The 26779-nt window shown below is 35.1% G+C and overlaps 1 protein-coding gene across 2 annotated transcripts in view; it reads right to left on the bottom strand.

Annotated features, from left to right (window-relative positions):
* PLOD2 (procollagen-lysine,2-oxoglutarate 5-dioxygenase 2) overlaps positions 1–26779 on the bottom strand; it is an 83259-nt gene that overhangs the window by 4412 nt on the left and 52068 nt on the right. Inside the window, exons 5-15 of one of the 2 annotated variants that reach the window (XM_049785861.1) lie at positions 25391–25503; positions 22942–23005; positions 21428–21525; positions 14066–14167; positions 10413–10538; positions 8345–8466; positions 7249–7353; positions 6759–6884; positions 4777–4918; positions 3568–3630; positions 2282–2395 (exon numbers count right to left, since the gene is read on the bottom strand). In XM_049785861.1, coding sequence (XP_049641818.1) covers positions 2282–2395; positions 3568–3630; positions 4777–4918; positions 6759–6884; positions 7249–7353; positions 8345–8466; positions 10413–10538; positions 14066–14167; positions 21428–21525; positions 22942–23005; positions 25391–25503 — 1175 coding nt within the window. The remainder of the gene's footprint in view (positions 1–2281; positions 2396–3567; positions 3631–4776; positions 4919–6758; positions 6885–7248; positions 7354–8344; positions 8467–10412; positions 10539–14065; positions 14168–21427; positions 21526–22941; positions 23006–25390; positions 25504–26779) is intronic. The other variant, XM_049785862.1, reaches the window with a different exon arrangement.

Here is a 26779-nt window from a genome sequence, read left to right as displayed (position 1 = left end):
CTTTGATAGAGAAGACAATTGTCAAATTGTTTAATAAATTTCATGTATACATAAGGATCAAATTGCTATATATAACATGTAATTATTTCCTATTGATTAGTCATCTGTTGTCTAAATAAGAGGGGGAAATGGAAACAAATAATCATCTTTTAACATGTCAGAATCTTTATGTAATAATCTAATAATTTTTTGTCTTTTGAATTTTTTGTTTGTTTTATTATATTTGGGCCACATTGGCTGTGCTCAGGATTCCTTCCTATCTTTGTACTCAGGAATCACTCCTGGTGGTGCTTAGGGTACCATATGTGGGTACCAGGGATCAAAATCTGATCAGCCACATACAAGGCATGTACTCTCCCCCACTCTACTATCACAATAAACCTGAAATTTATTTTTGGATTTATGAGAAACCCTAAAGTTTTATATTAGCTAAGGTACCAACATAACTTTTAATTTTAGGTCACCTTTTCTTTCTTTCTTTTTTTTTGGTTTTTGGGCCACACCCGGCGGTGCTCAGGGGTTGCTCCTGGCTGTCTGCTCAGAAATAGCTCCTGGCAGGCACGGGGGACCATATGTGACACCGGGATTCGAACCAGCCACCTTTGGTTCTGGATCGGCTGCTTGCAAGGCAAGCGCCCCTGTGCTATCTCTCCGGGCCCTTAGGTCACCTTTTCAATAAAGTGTGCCTTAGCTATTTGCTGGAGTTCCTGGTAACAGGCACAATCATGCAATAGTTGCTAGGGTTCATCCTTCCTGAGTGAATCAATCAAGCTAATTTACCAAAAATTAAGTAAAGTTTACTTCTGATCATTTTTATTCTAAATTTAATTCTTACAGAAATATCCAAAATTTAGGACTTTTTTAAATGTTAATATTATTTAGGAAATGTCATAACTGCACATCTTCAAGATTCCAAAAAATAAAGTGACAAAAAATAAGAAAAGAAGTAAATTATGTAAGGCCCCCCAAAATTAAGTGATCTGAATCTCACCAGTAAAAGCCCAAATTTCAATTTCACTCTTGTTTGAGAAGAGATGCAATAAAATAAACATGAATTCTTTAGAAATACAAGTTAAAACAGTATTTTCCTACACAGCAGAGGATTCAGAAATAAAATTTACTAAGCCTGATATCAACTATTCCTAGAAATTAAAAGAGAATTTTAAACAGAGGAATAAAGAAAATTATTCAAGAAAGTATTTTCTCTTGGATAAATGTGTAAAATTAACCACAGAAAAAGGCCCTAGTGTGACTGAGTTAATTACTTTATGATTCAAATCATTAAGAAAATAAATATTTTGGGTTGTACAATTATGAAAAAATGTTCTTAAGACCTTCATTATAAACTGGATCCAATTCAAATTTCTCTCTGGTTTTCCCTGACAGACATTCATAAAACTATAATTAAAACATACAGGGGCCGGGCGGTGGCGCTAGAGGTAAGGTGCCTGCCTTGCCTGCGCTAGCCTTGGACGGACCGCGGTTCGATCCCCCGGTGTCCCATATGGTCCCCCAAGCCAGGAGCGACTTCTGAGCGCATAGCCAGGAGTAACCCCTGAGCATCACTGGGTGTGGCCCAAAAACCAAAAAAAAAAAAAAAAAAAAAACATACAGAAAATTATATATAAAATTATATACACAATTATATACATATAATATATTATATATAATATATAATTCTATAAATATATAAAATTATATATAAGCTAAAATATATTTCCCCAAACACATTTCTTGAATTTCCTTCCTCAATTATCAACAAGGAATATTGGCATAGGTGTGCTACTTGCAAGTCATTTTAAATCTTGCCAAATTTTCATATTATAAATCAAATGAACTGAAATCAACTTAAAAGTTATAGGAAAATATTTTGTGCTGCTTTCTCTTTTTCTTTCTGCATAGGCACAGTAATATTGGGGAATTAGTGGAGGGTACCAAGACTAAACTGTTGTATGATCACTAAGTGGTAATAAAAATGATCAGACTTAGGCACCAAACCCTAAGCCAGTACGGCAGAATTGATGCCCAATTTACAACAAGCTAGACATGGAGGGACCACTTATACTAGCAGCCTGAGGGGTAAGGGAGGGGTATAGGGGATGCAAGCTGGGAACGGGGGTGGAGGGAGGACAACTCTGGTGGTGGGAATTCCCCTGATTCAATGTCAATATGTATCTAAATATTACTCTGAAAGATTTGTAATCCACTTTGGTCAAAATAAAAATTATTATAATAAAAGTTATAGAAGAATAAATGATAAAGATTAATATAAAATACATACCACAGGATTTTCAAAAATCTGCCAGAGATCATTGTTATAGTGAGAAATATTGTAATTAGCCGTTGATAATAGTCTTCCAAATTCATGTCTATTTGAAATATACATGAATATACCCTAAAGGTCAAAAGACAACAGTGTCAAACATCTTAGAAGTGAGTACCCAAAATACATACAACTGTGTGAAAAATATATAAATGAAATGGCTTTCAACTTTTATTCTTCATTCATGCATTTCTTATTTCTCGCAAATAACATGCATGGCTTAAAATAAAAGAAACCAAATCTTGATTAATTGTGAATTCAGACACCACAGAAAACTAATTGATAGCACTGACACTCAACTGAAAATGAGAGGAGGAATTGGGACTGTTTGTATTTCTGATCCTAGAGGTAGGCAGCAGGTATGACATTCCTGTTTAAAAGCAGAAATAGTTTTGAGACACAAAAGTGCAAGCAACTGTACCTCTTTTGAGCTTCTTTCCCTTTCAAAGAATGATGCACATTTTCATAAGAATCAAAATATTAATTTTAGGTCATTGATCTATTATGTTTATTTTTCTGATATTTAAAAACTGAAGACAAAAATAACTAATGGATTATACTGCTACTATAATCAGTCCCATCTCTTTACCCCACACCATATAACTGTGGCAAATACCATTAATATTAGGTCACTTATTTCTGTATTAGGTCACTTATACCTGTTTTAAAGGTAAAGGGTTAGTTATTTTCTTTTAAAATTAAAAGCACCAAAATCTCATTTTAATTCAAGATACAATCTACAGTTTACTACTACCTTGTCTTTCCTTAAAATAAATAAATAAATAAATAAATAAATAAATAAATAAATAAATAAATAAAATATCTATGCCAGGGAACTAGCTCAATTGGTAAAATATCAACTTTCATATCTAGCTGGGTGAATTCCCAACTTAGACACTAAGCTATACTATACCATCCTTGAATGATGGCAATAGTCCTGATAGACCCAAGCACTGTAAAACATGACCCCTAATTTTAAAAATTTAGATTGAGTAAGAGACAGAATTGAGTTTAATCTTCTCATTTGTCAACCATCATCCCAAAGAACCAAGAGTTGCTGACCACTAAATGCACCCTCCCACACATCAAATATATACACAGGTAAATAGTTTAATAACCAATGAATATCAAAATCTTACCCAGCCAAATAGAAAGAGACTTAAAGAAACTTTACTGGTAGGCAAATTACCACGTCTCATATTTATCTATAATAACAAAATGAAAAAAAGAAATAAAAATAACACCTTTGGGGGGCTGAGCATTTGGAATGTTTCCGGAGTAGGGGAGTCTTTTTCCCTTTGTAAAGTCTAAAATAAAGAGAAGCATTGGGTAAGTTGACCTGTACACCCACTTTCTCAGGTAATCTTAGGTAAACAAAAAAACAGCAGCCTTTGATCAAAAGCTGACATTCCAAAAAAAAAAAAATCCTTCACAAATAACATGCAAAACAAGCAAAGCTTATAGCACACACAAAGAAGAAACTTTAGCCCTTTCTTTCTCTCTCTTTCTCTTTCTCTCCTTTTTTTTTTCCTTCTGGTCAAACATAAATCCAAGCTCATTCCTTAGCAGAACTCTCATTAGACACAAAATTAAGACAAAGGGAAATAAAAACATGTGAAAGGCCATTCCGGGATGCGCTGTTGAGAAATTAGCTGGAGCACAAGTTGTAATCACAGGTATTGAGGCTGTTCAATGCAATGTGCACATATAGGGAAAACAAATATGTTTAAACAATACATGCCTTATTAAACAAAGAGAAAAAATACTTGCCAACTCTTCTGGTTAGTCCTGAAATCCCACTTGCTAACACAAACGAGAATAAAATAGCCTAATCATTTATAAAACAAAATCATGAAAATATTTTCAATCCAATGGACACAGTGCGAAAGTATTCTGCAGTCACAATTCAAGTTTTACCAAGACTTTCATACTCTAATTTACTTTGCAGATGAGTACAGTATCATTAACTATTCACATATGTTAGATAGGCTAATATTGCTCAATCCATGTGGTTCAATGTGATGAATAATTTGTTTTAAAGGGGTGGAGTTGATAGTGATTCAAAACATATGTGCTCTAATTTCAAAAAAGTGTATTCTTAAAATATTTCACCAGGACATAGCCTAACTGAACTTATTAATGTCAGATTTTCATTACAAAATTTCATTTGAAATTTTAGAGAAATTCTTAAAAATGCAAAGCTGATTTACAACAAATCACAATGTTAACTATGAGTGAGCCTAACCATCAAAGATAAACTTTTTTTTCTATTGTTTCTATAAGTAAATATTCACCAATTCCTAATTACGCACACATTTTTGACATAAAACCAAAAAAATTGGCTAGTACTTTACAAATTAGAAAGAAAAAAGGCATCAAAACACATTGACATGTCACTGGGAAAGCAAGCCATTTGGTGAGTGCCTCCAAATGAACCCCCAATTATATCCTACCATTTCTCTAGCATTTCGACACAGAGCCATATCAGGATCCAACTTATCACGAACAAAATAGTTCCTTTCATTCATTTCTGACCGTAGAGTCTTCCCTTGAATTAAGTACACATTAGCCATGTACGGTACATTCCATATTCCTCTGCAAGTAAAGACAAGACAACCAAAATACCAAAAATGATAATGCCTAAAGTTCTATTGATTCTTATATAATAAGGACTTTTTAATTAAAGAAGCTTCAAAGCTAACCTAATAAATCTATCCTGGTATTACCACCACAGAAGTTTGTGGAATGATGAGACATCTCCTGCTCTAAGAACAAACTGCTAACTTATTCATTAGTAGGACCCTAAAATGTAGCGTAAACTCTCCAAAAATATCTGCTCTTGGGGAGGTGGCCCAAAGGGTGGAGTAGATGCTTTGCTTGCAGGATCTCTCGGGTATGATCTTTGCTAGCACCTGGTCCCACATGCACAAATGGGTGTTCCCTGAACCTTCCCTCAAAAATAAAAATTCTCTCTTGAAATTCAATAACCTATTAAATGTGTTTTAAAAAGTAAGATATTAAGAAATAAAATTGGACATATTTGAGGTACTATAGAGATTTGGGGCCATCCCCAAAAGTGTTCAGGCTTCATTCCTGGTTCTATACTCAAGATTACCCGTGGCGGGGCCAAAGTAACCATATGCATTACTAGAAATTAAACTTAGGTCAGTAGCATGCACAGTAAATGCCTGTCCCACTGTCCATCATTCCACCCTCTTTCTCCTCTTGATGTGATTTGTTTCCTAAAACAATGTAAAGAAAGTCTCACCGAAAGGATGTGTGAGTTGCTTTCAGAGAGTAGAAAGGGCTCCATGCTTATCAAGGAAATGGAGATAGATATTTGAAGGATACAGTACACTACCTTGCTGGATATGTCTCAAGGGAAATGAGTCATCAAAATATACAACATGTCAGAAATGAATCTCAGTGCATGCAGTTTCTGTTTTGATGGGGAATAGAGACATAGGCATACATCGGGAACATTCCTTCAGATAGCTTTGGAAACTGAAGTGCATTTTAGTAATTCAAGATAAAAAATCTCCCCTACATTTCTTTTATTAATTTTGTGAATAAATTTAATTTAAGGAGGTAATACTAGCTTACAAAATTGTCATTTTAGGGGTAGTATGTTGCACCACATTCACCATCAAAGTACCAATATTACTTCTTTCCATCACACTATAAATAAAACAGTCATACAAGCCATTTGGGACAGAAAAAATAACCTATGCCCAAAGTAATCTCTCTTTGTCTCTGTTTCCTTCCTCATCCCTCCCTAATTTGCTATTCTCTAAACAAAACTATTGTACTTGAAAAGTAAATCAACTGCTGGAGCAGAGATGGTACAGGGTGCAGCCAACCCCAGTTGATCCTTAGCACTACCTAAATACTTTCATGTACATACAACTCAAAATCAACATCCCAAAGTCAATATATTTATATAAAATAAATATCAATATTGCAAAATTTTATAATTAACACATTCTTTACAAACTAGACATGGGAGCTAAATACTGATAAAACAATTGATTTCTCTTCAAAGCACAATATTAGTTTTCCATACTGAAAATTCATGCAAGAAGAATTAATGGAAGATTTTGGTGACTGATAAAAATTTTGTTTACTTTAATTTGTAATTTTGTTCACTTATAACTTTTTTTTTTTTTTTTGGTTTTTGGGCCACACCCGGTAATGCGCAGGGGTTACTCCTGGCTATGCGCTCAGAAGTCGCTCCTGGCTTGGGGGACCATATGGGACGCCGGGGGATCGAACCGCGGTCCGTCTCCTAGGCTAGCGCAGGTAAGGCAGGCGCCTTACCTCCAGCGCCACCGCCCGGCCCCTCACTTATAACTTTTTAATAATGAAAATGATCTTAAAAAGAGCATGTGATTATAATATGGTATATGACACATAAAGATTAAATCAAGTAACTTACACTCTATTTCCCTGAACAATATCCACATAATCTTCAGATCGAGCATAGTAACCATCAGGACTCAACGCTCCCCAGAAGTTGGACCATAGCTTCCCATGACGTGTTACAAGAGGAGCAATAATCTTCCTAGCAACAATGAAAACAATCAGGTAACTATTTTTAAAAGACCGCAGGGCTATGAATTCTGCGCTTAACAGAACAGAGGAATAGAGTGAAATATAAGTAAAAACATAGGCCAAATATAATGAGCAAATATACCACATCTGTGATCATAATTAATACTGTGATTATAACTAATCTTTCTTATTGCCATCTTGTTTCTTGATTTGACTCCCATAAAAGAAAATAAGTCAATTACAATGGAAATTTTATAAGGAGGAAAACAGAGTATTCTTAATTGACTAGTATACAAGCAAAAAACTCCACACAGATGCAAAGTAAATGGTTATCACTTTAAGCAAAAAAAATTGACATAAATCTTCCATAGTACCTGTTTTGTTCAATCAACAGTTTTAGAGTCCTTGGATTTGTCAAAACCACATCTGCATCCACACTAAAGTAATAGTCACAGTTTTCATCTTGACGACAAAAATCCCTGACATTGAAAATAAGAAATAAAAAAAATAAATATAGGCTGGTTGACAGCTGTTTCCATAAAGTTTGCATCTAAAATAAGGTTTCACTATCAAAGTTTATTGGTGTTTTTCTAATCAAAACATTAAAGTAATGTCTAAAGGATGACTGCTAACTTCAAAATGGTAAATTTCCCAACACGTATTCATAGATTTACAGTAATTCTTAAGTCTAGTAAAAACAAATATTCACACTATCCACTATCAAACTGGTTATCAGAGAGGAAGGTGAGCAAAAAATGAGAGTAAATTAGTTTTGAATAAAGGTGTTAAGAGAACACCAATAATTGCATCATGGATCCATTACTAGTTACATTTGTTCAGCTTTCCTGGCATCTGTCTATCTGCCCCACCTCTGCTGGCAGTGTTTATCACTTTGGGTCCTGAGTTTCCACAGCCCCATCCAAAAATATGAGAAAATGTTAACTCAATACGCTTCTTAGAAGCAGCTCAACCCACAGTGCTGCATATTGTATTAACATTTACTTAGCAAATAGTTGGTTTTGCCATTACTGAAATTTTAGTAGCATAGCTGAAGTTACACTAAAGAGGTTTTACAAAGAACCTCTATCATTTCTTCTGAGGATTACATAATATTCCTGACAAGTAGATACTGGAAATTAATACCTCCCTCAGTACAAATGTCCCTATACAATCTTCAGACAGGAAACATGGGACTACTCTTTCACCAGTCACCCTAATGATGAGTCTAAGCATTATAAAATATCTGTCTGATGCTAAATTAATCATCTGGTAAAATAGATTACCTCTGAGATGTTAAACACTGTAAGTTTTCTGGTGAAAATACACATAAATATAAAGGGTAAAAATAGTCACACATAAATACGCTCCAATATACTCATGACACAAAAGTTGAGAAACCCAATTCTAAAGGAAACTGGTGGGATTTTTTTTTAGTGTTTTTAGTTAAAAATGTTTAAAGTTAACACATACATTCCCATGTTTCTAGCTTCAGCTTGATTTAGATTTTCTTCTGGTCCCACTATTTTTATAGTACTGATGGCAGGTTTAGCTTTATCAACAAATACTTTGATATCCTTTTCATGATAAACTTCCTGTGACATATTAAAGAAAAGTTAGGAAGTAAGAGAAGGTAATAAAGAATTCATAAGAGTAGCCACACAAAGTTGTGAACCATACATTCAATTACATACTCAATTGCATACTTAATTACAGGCAAAATGATAATAATATCTAACATGATATATGTGTTTATATATTAAATAATCACACAAGAAACCTAGAAGTAGGTAAAAACTATTTTTAAATAGAAATTACTTCAAATTTCTTTCAAAATCTATTTCTCTACAGGCTCTGCATAAATAATCAAATATTCTAACAAAACAAATGACTTGTGGCATAAGAATCTTAACACACTTGTAAAACATTCATTAAAAAGTCTAGCCAACCAAACAGACATTAATTGAAGCCTTTAATGCTTACATTTTACAAATTCTTGAATACCAGAGGAGAAAATTAATGATTACAAAGAAAGCTATGGGAATGTTTCATAAAACTGCACTGACAAGGAAATATACTGAAAAATTCATCAACAAAGTCATGAGAATGAGCACTGCTAGAATGTAGACAAGATGACCCATTTCCAACAGCAAGGCACTTCTGAGCTGCTTCTATAAATTAATTTATCTTTTGCAGTACTGGGATCTAGGCAAGAGTCCCACACTTGCAAGGGAAGCTCTTGGACAATGAGTCAAATCTCTAGCCCCTCAAATCTTTTTGCACATGAAACCTCTCTATGTATTTCTGAAAATGTCACAGATTCTAAAAATGACAACACATGGGGCTGGGGAGATAGTATAGAAGCTATGGGGCTAGCCTTGCACACAGATGACCTGGGTTTGATCCCTGGCACACTATGCAGACTCAGCATACTGAGAGTAATTCCTGAGCACAGAGCCAGGAGTAAGTACTGAACATTATCAGGTGTGGTCCAAAACCAAACTGGAAAAGATAAAAAAAATGACAGCAAATAAAAGTCACAGAGTTAATTTTAAATAATAGAGGAGAACAGAAAAGCTATCACCAAGGGGGTTGAGTTCCCCTAAAAAGGGGGACAAATATAAATGAGTGATAAAAAAGATGTCACACATAAAAATAAAAACACTGAAATGAAGTACAGATAGCTCAACATTTTACAAAATAAATATTCCATAATTCACCCTCTCTGTAAGTGACATTAGCACATTTTCTGCAAATGAGAGACTTTCCTCTGGCAAAGGCTGATTAAGACCTTTAGGAAGGAAGAGAATGGTAAACAAAAGGACAAGTTAACAATGTATATGAATGAGGGAACTGGAAAGCCTGTCTAGAGTACAGGTGGGGGTTGGGGGGGTAGAAGGAGATTTGGTGGTGGGAATGTTGCACTGGTGAAGTGGGGTGTTCTTTACATGACTGAAAACTAATCACAATCATGTTGTAATCAAGGTATTAAAATAAAGATATTATAAAAAAGGACAAGTTTAGAAGAGAAAGAATGGTCTTCAGTTACTGAGTTTTCCCAAAGGATGCTAAATATGAATGGATCTTATGTAGGAAGCATCTGGGAGACTGAGAAATTTTGAAGACAGGCATCCTAACCAAACTCTCTTGGGAAGATATGTCATTATGTAATTAAAACAATGCTCTTTCTGGAAGCTATTTCAAGTTCAATGCTTTTCCTTATCATAAGCTGCAAAGGATTTCAGTAAGCACTATCTAGGCAAAAGAAAGTAAGACCTCTGACAACACTTCAATATATATAAAAACATTAGTTAGAAAAATCGCTAATGTTAACCATTTCTAGTCTAGAAATAATAGTTCCCTGTGGCTCACCCCAATATAACAATATAACAATAGCTGTTACACTCTAAAACCTTTAGTCATACTAAAACCCGAACCATTCAGCGTATTTTTAGCTCAATGGATCTTATTTTTAGTCATAAGTAATTTGAAAGAAAAAAACATGGCTTTTACATATAATATTCATTGCTCAAAGACTTACCTTATTGTGAATAAATAATTTAAGGGCTTCTTTTGGGTAATCCAGAGCCAACAATAAGTCTAAAAACCGAGGCAGAAAAGGAGTTGGCTGCTCAATGAAAACTCCTATTGTCACTTTTGGATAGACCTTTGTTTCACGGCAAAACAAACAAACAAACAAACAAACAAAAATCACATCATGAGCAGCACAGTAGAACTTCAAATTCTACTCAGAGTAATAAATTTGAATTCTATTGTCTTAATCAGTACAATGTCAAATAAACTAGTGTATCATTTCAAAGCATGCTACCACATGTGAGATGCCCAAAGGCATTCTCTAACATGTGATATGAAATTCTATCGATTCCATCAATTCCAAAGATTTTCTGCAACCACATAATTGTATGATGATGGGTATGAAGAGGAAATACAACAATTCTATTATGCAAATATAATAAAAGCTACTGTTCACTTTAAATATGCAATATAATATATTTATATTTATATATTTAATATATGCATATATTATATATATGATATATATTATATATAATATATAAAAAAAGCTACTGTTCACTTTTTTAGTGCTCACTTTAACATTCAATACATCTTCCAAGATGGTCCTTAAACAAATTTCCTTTGGATTTAATCAAATGTGACAACTTCATCTGAGAACCCAAAATGCTAATTGTGTTTCCGTATCTGATTGATTGATTCCTTAGTTTAGTGCTTAATCAATCGGTAGGAAAGATACAGCATTCACAGTATACCTAAGCCATTATTTCTATACTTGGATATTCCCTTAATCTCATTTTAGTGACAAGACTTTATATTGTCCAGCTGAAATAGAATAAAAGCTATCCCCAATATCTATTTTATATGTTTTCTTAAATCCACTTTGGGTATATTTTAGGAAATAGTTCATTACAACTTCTAAAAAATCATTTTGTCAATTCTATAATCAGGACCACTTAGGAACAAGTGATAATGTTTTGACTTGAACATACAAATGTTTCCACAAGTTAGTATAAATAAAGTATCAAGTAGTCATATTATCATCAGAATATATGAAAAACTTCTTTATAAAATCTTATCAAACCAAGTCTTAAAATCTAAAGTCGAAAGGACTTTAAAAAGTACCATAAATAGTAAAGCCTGAAGTACATGGTTCTTTCATCTTCATTCATACTTTATATAGGAATCTACACTTTCTTCCGTTATCTGGATTATTGCACAACCATATTCTATTGCACTGCTATACCAATTCTCTTGTGCACAAATTGACTCAACAGTAATTTCATTTTATAATGAGAAAAATTGCAGACATCTAAAAAAAAAAGTATCTCACTGATAGAATTCTCAATTTTTTTGTTTGATTTTGGTCAACACCCCCACAGTGTTCTAGGGATAGTCTAGGTTCTGAACTAACAAATTATTCCTGGCAGGCTTGGGTGGCCATATGGGATGCCAGGGATCGAACCTGGGTTGGCTGCATGCAAGGCAAACTCCTTACTCACTGTGCTATTGTCTGGCATCATAAAGTCAATTTTTAAAAGGGAAAATAAGTGAGAAGTGGATCATAACCTTTCCTTATTAAATGAGATGATATATTTCATTTAAATGTCACAGTAACCATAAATGATATTATTTTTAAACTTACATATGAGGAAATGGGAATTTGAAGAAGCCAAATAACCCACAATGCATAAATTAGTAGGCAAAGAGTAGGGTTTCGATATGCAGTGTCAAAGTATAAAGTATATGCCATGCTATTAACAAAGTTTATTTTTATAAACCAATGATAACAAAGCAACAGTTAACAATTATTTAAAGCTTGGAATTTTATGTATTTATATAGACATATAATTCATACAATGAAAATAGCATTTATATGTACAATTTCAGGGCAGAAGCAATTGTACAGTAGGCTGGGCACTTGCCTTGCACACAACCAACCCAGCTTGGGTTCCTGTCACCACTCCTGTGGTGGGACAGTTCTCTTAACCCTGCCAATAGTGATCCCTCAGTACAGAGGCAGGAGTAAGACCTGAACACAATCTGTGTGAACCAAAATATCTCCCACCCAAAATAAATGTTATTTAACCAAACAAACCTTCTGATATATATATATATATATGTTATTTTTATTATTATTTTTTAAAATCTTGCCCTTGGTTTACCATTTAAAATTTGGTAGTATGTGATGTCAACTATTACCCACATATTTTTAACTTTCATATTTTTTCTGTAATTATAACATACAAAATGACTACAAAATTTAACTAAGATTTACATGATAGAATAGTTTCCTTTTGAGCATTTTTTAAGCAGGCTGTGAGAAAAAGAAATTTAAGGATCAAGTGATTTATTTCTCTCACACACAGACACATAAGAAAATAAATGTTTATATCTTTTCACTAAGAAGTTTATGTAAATATAACCAAATAGATAAAAAAGTATTTACACTGCCTCCAGGAGACAGCATTACTTTATTTAAACAGGATTGGGATGAACTCTTAAACCTCACAATACAACTTCATTCAGAAATATTTTGGCAATCTTTTCAGAAAGGAAACACTGAGTTTGCTATTTCAGAGACTGGCCACAAAGTCTTATTTTTCAAATAAAATAGGGCTCTATTCAAGAGGTACTGAATGTATGCAGAAGCTAATCTTTATACTTTTCTCAAAGGATAAACAGAAAAAATTTAATTCAAGAGCCTTATTGTCTTTCTGTGAGGATATTTTCTCTGGTATACATCTAGGGGTTGCCTGAAGTGCAGTACTGAGAAATTTACTTTGGTTACTCTTGTTGCTGCCTATCTTACATGATATATCTAATCAATAAACCTATCATGAATACAGAAAACAATTGGCCTTACTGAGAGTACCATCCAGAGAACACAACTATGTATATACACAATAGTCTTCCAAGTTATTAGTGCAAATTATGTAAGTTATTCTAAGACATCTTAAAATTTCCTTGATAGAGGACAGATAATGGGCTGAAAAATGTTTTATAAATGAATAATATCTATTTTCCAATTGCTTCTTTGTATAAATATCAATAAAAATGATTTACTTTATATTGTTAACTTTCCAAAGAATAAATGTTAAACTCTGGTATAAGATATTGATACAGGACACACCTGGCATATACTAATACATGTCATGTATGTGAAATTATACAGTGGTAATTCAAATCCCATCTCCAACACTTGAAAAAATGTATGTGTCCTTAAATATATCTGCAATTCAAATTACTCATTTGAAAAACTGTCCAAAGTAATACCTACTTAAGTGATTTTTGTGAAATGTCAGACTTATTCTATAAAAATACTGCAAATAGTTGTTCATTCTAGCACACTTGAAAATCAAACACAGTTGAATTTAAATTAGACTGATACACTACAATTATATTTTTCCTCCAGTGGTCAAGTCAGTAGACTAAAAATAAAAGAAATACAACCTAGGAAGTCCCTAGGGGGTTCATTATTACCTAGTTCAATTTCAAAAATAGTACAGAAATAGCATAATATGTCACTTTACACAATTATCTACCATATAATAGATATTAAAAATAATTATATATTTTCCCCTTTTTAATAAATCACTGAAATTTATGAGAAAATGTACTTATATTAACTATATTTCAGGGACAGTCAATTCCACTTACTTGTACTGCAGACAAGTCAATTGTATCCAACTCACAGAAAGTGCAGCCCTTATCCTGGGTCCATGTATTTGGTACATAGTTTCCAAAGTAATTCAGGAGAATCTAGTCAATAAGGAAAAATATTAACAAAAATAACCCATTCCCATCAATGTACCATAATAATATACACATCTAAGACACAGTATGTTTTCTACATATATATATTTTAAATAATCTTCCTAATATTGATCACCTAGAAGTAAACGCTTGTTTAACTCTGTCCAAACTATGGCATAGGGTGCAGTTTGTAAAGAAATGCCCCCAAACTGCATAGTAACTCATATGTCTTTTTATTTCATTCTGAAGAAATAGAACCAGAAGTGTTACAATGAAAGAAATATTTGGCACAAAGGAACTATGCTATTTATTAGTTGAACACAATATAAAGGAGAATAGTAGTATGTGAATTTAGTCCTAAGATCAATATGCAGATAGATCAGAGACTTCACTTAGATAGACTGGTATGTCAACACAGTTTACCATCATCAACACACTGAACGAATACTATAGCATAAGTGCTATCACCAAAAAGCACTCAACACTTAAGAGAACTGTGATTTATCAATTTGCCTTTGAGCAATGACTCAGGTCACAAACTTCAGAACAAGAAGACATATTAGTTTTGGTTTTTTTTTTTATTGTTGTTGTTTTGTTTTGTTTTTAGTTTTTGGGCCACACCCAGCAGCACTCAAGGGTTACTCAGCTCTGTGCTCAGAAGTTACTCCAGGAAGGCTCAGGGGATCATATGAGATGCTGGGGATTGAACTCAGTTCTGTCCCAGGTTAGCCACGTGCAAGACAAACACCCTACCACTATGCTATTACTCCAGCCTCAGAAAGACATATTAAAATAGATCTCCTGGACTGCAATGATAAGTACAGTGGGTAAGACATAGCCAACTTGGGTTTGAATCCTGGCACCTTATATGGTCCCCCAAGCACTGCCAGAAATAATTCCTGAGCACAGTTCCAGATGTAACTCAGCATTGCTGGGTGGCCCACCAAGAAAAAATAAAATAAAATATAATGATAGTAATAATAATAAACACATACATCTTGTGAATAATTGGTCTAGCATAATTTTACCAGACTCCTCCCAAATACCTGGGATTCCACCCAAATGCTTCTATTATATTCAATTGAAATAAATTCTGTTGAAATAAGTACAATATTACTCACAATAGGAAAATATTGTGCTATGCAGTCTATAAAGGTAATCTCATTTGGTTTATACTGACAAATAATTCATTAATATGCCTTAGATAATTCATGAAACAAATTCACAAGGTAGGAACTATGAAATAAAGCATTCACTAATATTTCAAGGACCAATGTAGTCATTTTGTTATGCCTCTAAAAACTACAATTTACTGTTATTTTATTACAAAGAGAAATATTCTTCATTTTCTAAACAATATATGTCTTGAAGATTCACAACTCTATTCCAGCCAAAGAATTATTTTGGGGTGATCAGGCATAACATGGATTTCTATCCTTCTTAAGACATATATTGTAATATTTTTAATGATCAAATTAAAAATATTAATTTTATCTTCTCTATTTCCTATGTTTTTCTTGTTTTGTTTTGTTTTGTTTTTGGGCCACACCTGGTGATGCTCAGAGTTTACTCCTGGCTATGTGCACAGAAATCACTCCTGGCTTGGGAGACTATGTGGGACGCTGGGGATTGAATTGAGATCTGTCCTGGGTTAGCCACATGCAAGGCAAATACCCTACCTACCTCTGTCCTACCACTCTGACCCCTCTACTTCCTATGTTTTACCTCAATTTGATATCTGGAGATACTTAAGATATTGTAAAAACATTATTTGGACCAGAAATGTCCTTACATTTTATGTCAATGTGATTTCCATTGACACCTGCTATATCTTACATCATTTCTTTCTACTAAAAACCTCCCGTCTTTGGATCACCAAGTACACAAACAGAAACTTTCAAATCCCCATCCCTACCCAAACAGAATTGTGTCTGTTTTCTTCATTAAAAGCTGGAGACATTTATGCTGGCAGCTTCAGAAAGTAAAAGAAACTGTTTTTGTAATTAAGCTGTTCTGGGCATCTCCGAGCTACTAGGTAACAGTATTTTCTTGATCCTTCTTTCACAAAATCAAAATATTTCCAAGTATGATGTCACTGCTTTGGCAGGCTAACTTTTCCAGCCAATTTTTACAGCCAACTTCTACCATTTTTTCTTTCCTTACTTGGTCCCCAAATCATCTAATTATTTCAAATCATAAAAGGTTAAGTTATATATGTAAAATTAGGGGTCACTAATTTTTTGCAGTCTAGAGTCTCAGAAATGATTTATTTTCATATGCAAATAAAACAACTTAATCTATTTCTCTTCTGTTTGCATAAAAGTATCATCTATTTGATAATGTGTACTCGATAATTAAAAGAAAATGTGGGGTAATAAAGTAAGTCCTCTGTGTTACTAACAATAAATGAGCTTCAACTTAAAGAAAAAAAATATAGAATGAAACTATTTCAAATACATACCATTGTAAATAAAAAGTTTAAAAACAATTATAAGGTGGAAAATATGACTGTATCCAGAGAAGTAGTACAGCAAATAGGGTGCTTATCTTATAAGCAACAGACATAGGTTCAATCCCTAGCACTCCATATGGAATCCTGAGCACCATCAAAAGGAATCCCTGAGGGGCTGGAGAGATAGCATGAAGGTAAGGTGTTTGCCTTGCATGCAGAAGGAAAGTGGTTCGAATCCCGGCATCCCATGTGGTCCCCTGAGCCTACCAGGAGCGATTTCTGAGAGTAGAGCCAGGAGTAGCCCCTGAGTGCTGCCGGAGTGGCCAAAAAACAAACAAACAAACAAACAAAAAGTAATCCCTGAGTGCAAACATAGAAAAAGCCCTCAATAATAACTAAACTGAGTGTGGTCCAAAAGGCTTACAAATAAATGCCATTTATAGAGATGTCTGATAGAACATTCATATTGAAAGCAGGCTTGCTCTCTCAGGCTCAAGTTCTCTCTTGAACATGTGTCTTTCTCTGTTTCTTTGCTTGCTGGCTTCTCTCCATTCTGGAGAAGCCCATGTTCTCTCTTTCTTTCTCCTTGTGTCTTTCCAAGTAAATTTTACTAAAAAATGATCTTGCTTCATTAAGAAAAAATACTGAAGGGCCAGAGTGGGGGTGCAAGCGGTAAGGCGTCTGACTTGCCCATGCTAGCCTAGGATGGACCACAATTTGATCCCTGGCGTCCCATATGGTCCCCCAAGCTAGGAGTGATTTCTGAGCACATAGCCAGGAGTAACCCTGATCATCACCAGGTGTGGCCCCCCAAAAAAACAAACAAAAAATACTGAGAGCAGTTATAAATGAAAAAAATTGAAAATGGGGTAGGTTCTTATGTGACTTTTTTGGGGGGTCCACACCCAGTGACACTCAGGGTTTACTCCTGGCACTCAGAAATCACTCCTGGCTTGGGGGACCATATGGGATGCTGGTGATCTAACAGAGGTTCGTCCTGGGTCATCTGCATGCAAGGCAAATGCCCTACTGTTAAGGTATTGTTCCAGCCCCTCTTATGTGATTTTCAAGATTATATTTTAAAAATAGTTTTTTTCAAATAGTATGAGATTAGAAAGCAATAACTAATAAAATATAAACTCTAGGAAGTATCTTTTTGTCCTGGCCACAATGGTAGAAAATCAACTCTAAGAAAACTGGAAACACAAGGGGAGGTTAAATAATGTGCTACCCAGCAACTACAGAATCACTTAGAGACACATGAGAAAGAATATATCACATATCAGACACTCTGGATACACAAAAGCAGTGCTAAGAAGAATGAAGCAATGGAGCCAGTGAGGTGGCGTTAGAGGTAAGGTATCTACCTTGCAAGCGCTAGCCAAGGAAGGACCTCAGTTTGATCCCCTGGTATCCCATATGATCCCTCCAAGCCAGGGGCAATTTCCGAGCACTTAGCCAGGAGTAACCCCTGAGCATCAAATGGGTGTGGCCCAAAAAACAAAAACAAACAAACAAACAAAAAATGAAGAATGAAGCAATGTAGGCTTACTTTCAAAAATAAGAACAATTACAATTAACCAGCTTTGGTGGTGGAAATTCCACTGATTCAATGTCAATATGCACAAAATATTACTGTGAAAGATCCACTTTGGCCAAAACAAAAATATTATTATGATAATAAAATAAAAAAGAAAATTAAAAAAAAATTAAAAAGAAGAGTCAGCAAAGCCTCCTCACTGCTCCCCTCAAAAAAAAAAAATTGAGCAGGTTCCTAATGATTTCTGTTTTCTGTTTTCAGGCCATACCTGGCTGCGCTGCTGTGCTTAGGGATTCCCCTGGCTCTGCACTCAAGAATCACAGCTGGTAGGCTCAGGGCTTAGGGGACCATACTGGATACCAGGATACAGACTGGATCAGCAATAGGCAAGGCTGTACTATCACTCCAGTTCTGTCTCCTATGATCTTAACATGCCAGAGAGTGAACTCCTAGAAGCATCTATTTCAGTGATTAAGGATATAAATTCAGGATCCTCTACTTTTGAGGTCTTTGTAATTATCACTTAATCAGCAATACCTTGGGAATGTGGCATGAGGACCATAATGAAACTGCTGGACATCAGAACTTTACTCCACTAGATTTTTAGGACCAATTTCCCTCTTAAGGACAGCAACAGGCAATTAGAACACCACAGTACTAAGAGAAAATAGTATAGTACTCAGTTATATTAATAACTAGAATATCAGGGCTCAAGAGATAGTACATCAGGTAGAGTATTTGCCTTGCACCAGCTGACCTGGGTTTGATCCCCAGCATTCCATATTGTCCCCAAGCACCACCAAGAATGATTTCTAATTAAAAAAAGAGAGTAGCCTCTGAGCACCACCAGGTGTGGCCCAAAGAATAATATAAAAATAATAACAATAAAGTAGAACATCCCACTGTACCGCTGTATTGTCAGGTACTGGGACTATGAATAGAGCCTTTGGTATGCAATGACATGTAAGAATACAGCAACATACAACAGCTGTCCACCCCTTGGAGAATGTTATAGTGACCTTCAGGATTTTGATGAGCAGATAAGCAACCACTTATCACTTACAAGAACGATGCCCATTCTGTTTATAGATCCTGACACTCAACCACGATTAGAACAACAGATTCTATATACAGCAGGACCCTCAGAAAACCAAATCAAAGGGCCAGAAATAGTTCTGGGAATTCCCAGGTTGAGGCCCAGTCAAGAAGAGAGATGAAAGTAGGCCAATTCATTTCTGTTCAGCATATGTACTGTGGGGGAAGAAGGATCAGCTATTAGAAAAACACTCTCTAGGAGACAAAGCAACAAGACAGTCAGCAAGGCATACGCCCAGCATTTGGCTGACCTCAGTTTGGTCTCGGCACCATATGGTCCCCCAAACACTGTTGGGTGCAGCCTGGATTCTGATCACCACCAGATGTGGCCCTAGATATCCCCAAAGTACCACTAGGGTGGCCCATCTGGGTATGAGCAGCATCATATCCTCTGGCCCAGATGTCAAGAATCATTGGGAATGATCCCTGGATTTACTGAGCCACATCTGCAAGGTTGTTTAAAATATAATAAAATAAAATACACTTTAAGGGCTTGCAAAAGACAAAACTGACACCTAAATGATAAGCAGCTCTTAGTAGGTGAAGATAAATGGGCATTTCACAATGAGTGAAATGAACAGCATAGAAGACTCGCAAACGCATGAAACATGATATTTTTGCAAAGCTGGAAGGCATTCTGTACAGCAGGAAGTGAGGGAGAGAAGATGAGAAATGGGTGTGAGTGGGCAGATCTAGTGTTGGGGAGTGCAAAATTGCTTGGTCTAGCCAAGGTATGACAGAGCAGAAACAAAATTTTAAAAGATCCTGATAAGGCAAGTGGAGAATCTAGAACTTCAGGGCTAAGGGCATGAAGGAGGTAGAAAATGTAACACATGTCACTCAGCAAAATACACTGGTTCCATATTGTGTGGACTCTTGTTGCTAATGAGCAAAGGAAGATATATCAGGCACTGAGAAAAACAAACAAAAACACCACACACAAAACTCAGGAAGAAAGGCCCTTCAATCGTGGAGCCATATCATAATTCAATTCTGTCTGGCTATAAAAAGGACAGTGTGGAAGGTCATGAGTTCTTTTTGTAGTAGACTTCTTTTTTGTAGTAGATCATAGACTGATCTACTAGGTGGGTATCAGATGTGCAGGAGAGCAGCAGAAATTCAGATCAAGTATTTGATAATCATCTGCATTAAGGTTTGTTGACATGGAAGCAAATCAAATCACACAAAAATGCATATAGGAAAATACAGTCATGAATCATTTAACAGTATGAATTACTTCTACCTTTAGCCTATACACAGTGTTCAAATTTAAAGTTGTATAAAGAATCTGGAGAGTCAAATCAATGGTTCCTGCATTACTCTCCATCTGTACGTACACAGATGGTGGAAGACTGAAAACACTGACAGCCCTGGTTACAACTGTCAGTCTATGGACTTGTATGTAAGGCAGCTGCTGGTGTACAAGTGTGAAAAGTCAAAGGACACTCGGTGATGGTGTGTACTTTGCATTCAAGAAGCCCAGACTCAATCCCCAGCACCACAAGTCCCCTGAGCATGTCCAGGAGGGATACTTTTAAAAGCTTAGCATATAGATTTACTGTATATATCAGCAGATTAACATATATTTGTACACATAAATATTGTATTTATTTATATCTATATTCATCTACATTAATTCAGTTCAAAATCCATTTTAATTAGATAACAGGAATACAAAATTTCCTATGAATTTTGCAGTCAATAACACTTTCAGTAAACTCAATACTATATATGTATATGTATTTTTTCCATCAAAAATGTTATCAGACCATCAAAGTCTTGGTTAACTATAAGTCATCAGCCTTAGTATAAAAACAAATATAAGTTTGTCAAGTTATCTTAGAAATCAGATGAGAGGCTGGGTAAAAAAAGAAATCAATGAATCAGGTCAAATTTAACCCCTCTTTACCCTCCATAATTCCTCTTTAGAGATTCCCCTTTATTAGGAAAATGTGTTTCAATTTAAAGTTAGATGTTACTATTAAACACCAGAGAGAATAAAATAGCTGAGGTCAAATGATCAGTTTGATTTATCCAAATGAACTCTAAAATGATGAGTAAAAGATTAAACCAGAAACTTAACACCAAATTAAGCTTCTTACAGGTGGCTGGGAAGACACTGGACATTTGCTTCAAGTCTGGCTCTGAGAAACAAGGGAGCAGCATGATTACAACTCACCTTGGTGGGTCCATTGCCATTAAGCATCACGGGGAGTGTTTCATAAAATGTATTCTTCACTCTGGCTTTACCATTTTCAAATTTCAAAACGACTTCATCTGGGTTACAAAGGAAAAGCAGGCTTTAAGAATTTAGAGTATGTGATTATCCAGTTGAACATCCATGCATTGGAGCCAAAAACCTGCTCAGGTATGTTATTCCTCAGGCTCAGTTGCTCTGAGAAACTTTGCTGCTCAAAGATCTGTAAGCATCCCACACTCTACATACCCTACATCGGCCAAGGGACTGAGAAATGAAGCCAGAGAGAGGAGCTCTGGTGATTGCGGGCAGCATCTTTGTTAGCCACCCTGACCTTATGCAGCAATGTGATTCTGGATGAATCACTGTCTCCATTTACTCATCCGTAAAAATGGAGCTGCTATGAGCATCTATGAGAGTTATTATGAAGATAGGAACAATACAGGTATGTGGGTTTGAGGAGGCATTAGCGAGGCTTTGAATCATCACTACCTTCAAGTATTCTCAGTTCTCTAAAGCAGGTGTAACACAAATTCCAGAAACTCACAGGCCACAAGAGGGCAAAAGACCTGGCTTTTGTCAGGTTTTTCCTGTTTCTCATACTTTCTGAACTAAATTCTTTACATTCTGAGAACCTTTTTCCTGTATAAACTTGAAGAATACACTGAAATACCATTTGTTTGTGTGTAGGTTTTAAAGCATGACTATACAATTGAGTGTTGATCAAAGTTACAGGTTTTGGCTCACAATATGCACATGGTTAAGGCTCTAATACGTAAAGCATAAGTATAGGCACAATCCCTAAAAGGTAATTTGTTAAATTCTAAGTTACCTGAGATAAAAAAAATATTTAACAGTATCAAGGTAGGGGCTGGAGTGTTAGCACAGCAGGTAGGGTGTTTGCCTTGAATGTGGCCAACCTAGGTTCAATCTCTGACATCAAATACGGTCCCCCAAATCTGCCAAGTGTAATTTCTGACTGCAGAGCCAGAAATAACTTGAGTGCCACCAGTTGTGCCCCCCAGCCAAAAAAAAAGTAAAAGAAATTCTAGTTTGGGGACTGAAGCAATAGTAGAGCAGGTAGGGTGTCTTGCTTTGTATGTGGCAGACCTGAGTTGGATCCCTGGCATCCATAATCACCAGGAGTGAATCCTAAGGACCTCTGGTGTGGTTAAAAAAAATTTCAAAAACAATCAAGCTAAACTTGATTTCAGTATATTTTTATATATTTTTTTTGTTTGTTTGTTTGGTTTGGTTTTGGAGCAACACACGGTGACACTCAGGGGTTACTCCTGGCTATGCACTCAGAAATCACTCCTGGCTCGGAGGACCATATGGGATGTTGGGGTCAGCCACATGTAAGGCAAACGCATTCCCACTGCGCTATCGCTCCGGCCCCATGTCAGTATATTTTTAAAATTGTAATTTACCTTAGTTACAACCTCAGAATGTGATTCATTGTAGGCTTGAGCAATCTATTACTATAGAAAACATACCTACAGCTCCATTTAAGGTCTGGAATATCTTGCATTTATGATCCAAAGTGATATTGATAGCTTCCTGAAAATGAAATAAAGTGAAGAGTAAATATGGCAAACAAACCTAGCAAATTCTATAGTTTGGGGAGGAAATCAGAAGACTCACTATGCAAACCCTTCTAAGAATATTCTGCAGAAAAGCAGAAAGAAAGTCCCGATAGAGTGATAGAGAACAAAGTCAATGCTAAACATTCATGCTGCTGTCTGAAGAGCTCCACTTCTCCACTTCTAGATTAGTTGTAACTAGGGAATGGTTAGCAGAAGAAAACCAATCATTTCCAACCTAGAGATTGTCACTTCCCACCCAGGGCTTAAGTATGCCCTTTTCCCACTGGTGTATGGCTCAGGAAAGTTTGGGGTAGCTTCTCCTTCATCCAGGTCAGATTAGTAATGATGGAATATAGGCAGAACAAACAACCTTTATGGGTAGCTACTAAAGGTGAAATAAGTTTACCCATGTGACATCTTTTATAGGTCAAGAATCAATCAGTTTCACTCTAAAGCTGTACCTGCCTTGGACCTTTAAAGATCATCATGCAGCAGCTCTTTCAGCTAGATTTCCTTCTCATAATAATATCCCTAAGACTGTCTTTTCATGTCTTGTGGAAGAAATGTTTATGTTCTCCCCACCATCATAGGCTAAACCCCTAACATGCAGTGTCCTATTATTTGTAGATAAAACTTGGGGAGTTAATTAGGGTTAAACTGAAGTCTATGAGAACTGAGGCCTTCAAAATGCATTAGTGCCCTTAGAATAACTCTCTTCTCCCCTCATCACTATATGAAGACACATCAAGATCGCTGTCATGTATGAAGTAATAGAAACAGCTTTCAACATGGGTCAGAACATAGGGTGCTTGCCTTGCAAGAGGCCAACTTGGATTCAATCCCCAGCATTCTATATTTTGCCAAGCCAGTCAGGAATGATCACAGAATATATTCAAGAGTAGACTCTGAGCTTTACCAAGTATGACCCAAAACTCAAAAGAAAAATTCAAAATAAATAAATAAAAAAAGCAACCCTGCTGTAAACCTATACTGGCCTTGTATCCTGCAGAGAAGTAAGAAACAGTGTTCTCTTTAAAATCTCTGCTTGTCATCTTTTCATCACAGGTGAAAATCTTACACTTATAGAGAAACTAAATCAAATTTCTGCAACTAAAATTATTATAAGTCAAGCAGTGATATTTCAGAGGTAATCTCCTGAAGCAGAAAAACAACCAAATAAAATTCTGAGTGCTTTCTGAGGTGAATTACACTCAGAAGGAACAAGATCAAGATTGGGGTTGTCCAGTTTACACACAGCCCAAAGATTTTTTTTTTCTTCTTTGAGATAAAAGACCACATCCTCAGGTTTTGCTGTGTTACATGCATGAGGAACAATTACAATATAGAGATAAAGAATCATAACATTTTTTATTTTTGGTTTTTGGGTCACACCCAGCAGTGCTCAGCAGTTACTCCTGGATCTATGCTCAGAAATCGCTCCTGGCAGGCTCAGGGTACCATATGGGATGCCAGGATTCAAACTACAGTCCTTCTGCATGCAAGGCAAATGCCTTACCTCCATGCTATCTTTCTGGCTCAGAAGCATAACATTTTAAGAATTAAAGTTGTTCAGTATTTTCTTTGGAAAATATTTAAATGACTAAAGTATGACTAATCTAAGAAAAAGAAGCAAGCAATGATATCTTCGAGCTCACAGTTAAATGTGCTTAAAACAATATTTTTGCTGTTGTTTTGTTTTGGAGCCACATTAGCAATTTACAGAGGTTTCTTTTGGCTGAATGTTGATCAGGGATCAAAGCAAGATTGAGTACAAAGTAATTCCTCCATATCCCATATCAGCTCTCTGGGCTCTCTCCCATAAATTCTTGTTTCCTAAGTACAATATCCACAAACAGTTCAATAAATTTTATAATAGTATTTATTACATACTCAATTTAGCCTCTTATGCTCAAATAATTAGAGCATCAGCCTTACTTGGATTCAAAGTTATAGAAAGTCATAGAACTTTTTTATTTTATTTTTGTTCATGGTAGCACTAAAGTCAATATCAGGAATGTTTTCTCTAGGGTCTTTATGATAAACTATTATCCGTAACATTTCCTGTCACTTAAAAAAAAGATGTTTTCAATAGAGTATACAGATTTTAAATAAAAACACATAAAAGAAAAAAGTATTTCCTTGGGCTGTTATGTGGCTGTAAAGATTTTGGCTAAATTAAAGTATGAAAAGGCATTTTATGAGGCATCTAGAAAGGCTAATTTAAAAGATCTGATACAACTTAATGGCCCGTTATTTATTATATTGTCTGTTAAGTGCCAGAAAGATGTATGCAATAGTTAAAGCCCTAGAAGCCATTTTGAACAAGGAGGTTACACAGAAAATAGCAACTATTACATACCCTCTTCAGTGGATCAATGTAAATTTTAGTGTAAAATAACTGATCATCATCATTATCCTGCAGATTCCACTGCTGAACTATGCGGTTGATGTGCGATGCATAACCAATAAATCCTGCATTACAACAGAGAATATTTAGTATTCAAAGATCCAAACCCATGTACCAAAGTTTCAAACTATGCATCTATGATTAATTCTATTGATAAAAGAATTATGAAGTCATTAGGCCTAATTCTCAGGATAAAATTTCATAGTCCACTACAAGAATATTAGGAGTTATTGAATGGTATGTTTTATGTATAAATTACAGTAGATTTATTTTTTGCTATGAAAAAAAAATCAAAGAATCTTCAAATTAACACAAGATGAAAACAATATTTTCCAAAGCACCTAGAGGGAAAGAAAGTTACTAAAACTAAATAAATACATACATATAAATAAATAAATAAATAAATAAATAAATAAATAAATAAATATTCTCTGTAGAATAGTCACTATCTTTATAAAAAAAAGGAAAGAAAATTTCTTACAATGGTTTTTATGTCAGGGTCAGAGATGCTAACGTAATCAATGGAATGTTGGATTTGTTACTGACTACAAACATTCCCAAGACATTCTTTTATCTAGGGCATTTTAGAACTTTCATTTTACTTGACCTATCATTAGTGTGCCTGTTCCATTTCCTGGCTAGTCATTATTTGTCATAGTCTGAAGAAAGTCTAAAATTGGATTGCTCTCCTTGGCCATAGAACACAAGCATTAAATTTGCAACAGCAGTTGTCTAGAAAAGACACAAACAGTATCATTTTTTCCCTTGTTCAATTCTTACTCTGAATTTCAGAAAGCAGCCAAGTTGTTATGTTACAATGACCAACAGTACATTTTAAAAGAAACCAAAACCACTGCTGTGAATTGAAAGGAAAAGTTAACCTTTATTTTCAACTATATATCAGTTATTTAAAAAAAAATGTTCCCCCATTCCAAGAGTAAAAAGGGAAAGGATAACCTTTAAAATAAAGTTCCATGAATAGAACTGCTACCTAACATATTAAAGAAAATAAAGATAAAACAAAAGCATGGCTAAAGCAGCCATGGTTGCTCAATTTTTCTTATTTTTGGCAAATACAAAACTATGAAGTGTAGTGCATTTTAAAATTCTTATAAACAACTTTCAAAGAAAGCTATATCTGAGAAACACATAACAATTCCTATATTTTGTATTAGCTTTCAAAATCCATCTTTATCCTTTCTACGTCTACATTTTATCCTTTTCTACTTTGAAACATCCTACAAAAAAGGAAATGGTACTATTTTTTACTGGATATTATCTATATGACATACAATCTATGCTTTTTGACTAAATTGTTCTGTTCTTTGAAACCAACAAAGT

This window comes from Suncus etruscus, chromosome 13, assembly GCF_024139225.1.
Source record: "Suncus etruscus isolate mSunEtr1 chromosome 13, mSunEtr1.pri.cur, whole genome shotgun sequence".
In the NCBI taxonomy this organism is placed as follows: Eukaryota; Metazoa; Chordata; class Mammalia; order Eulipotyphla; family Soricidae; genus Suncus; species Suncus etruscus.
The sequence above is the reverse complement of the archived record's forward strand: the minus strand, read 5'-3'. Positions and strand labels throughout refer to the sequence as shown.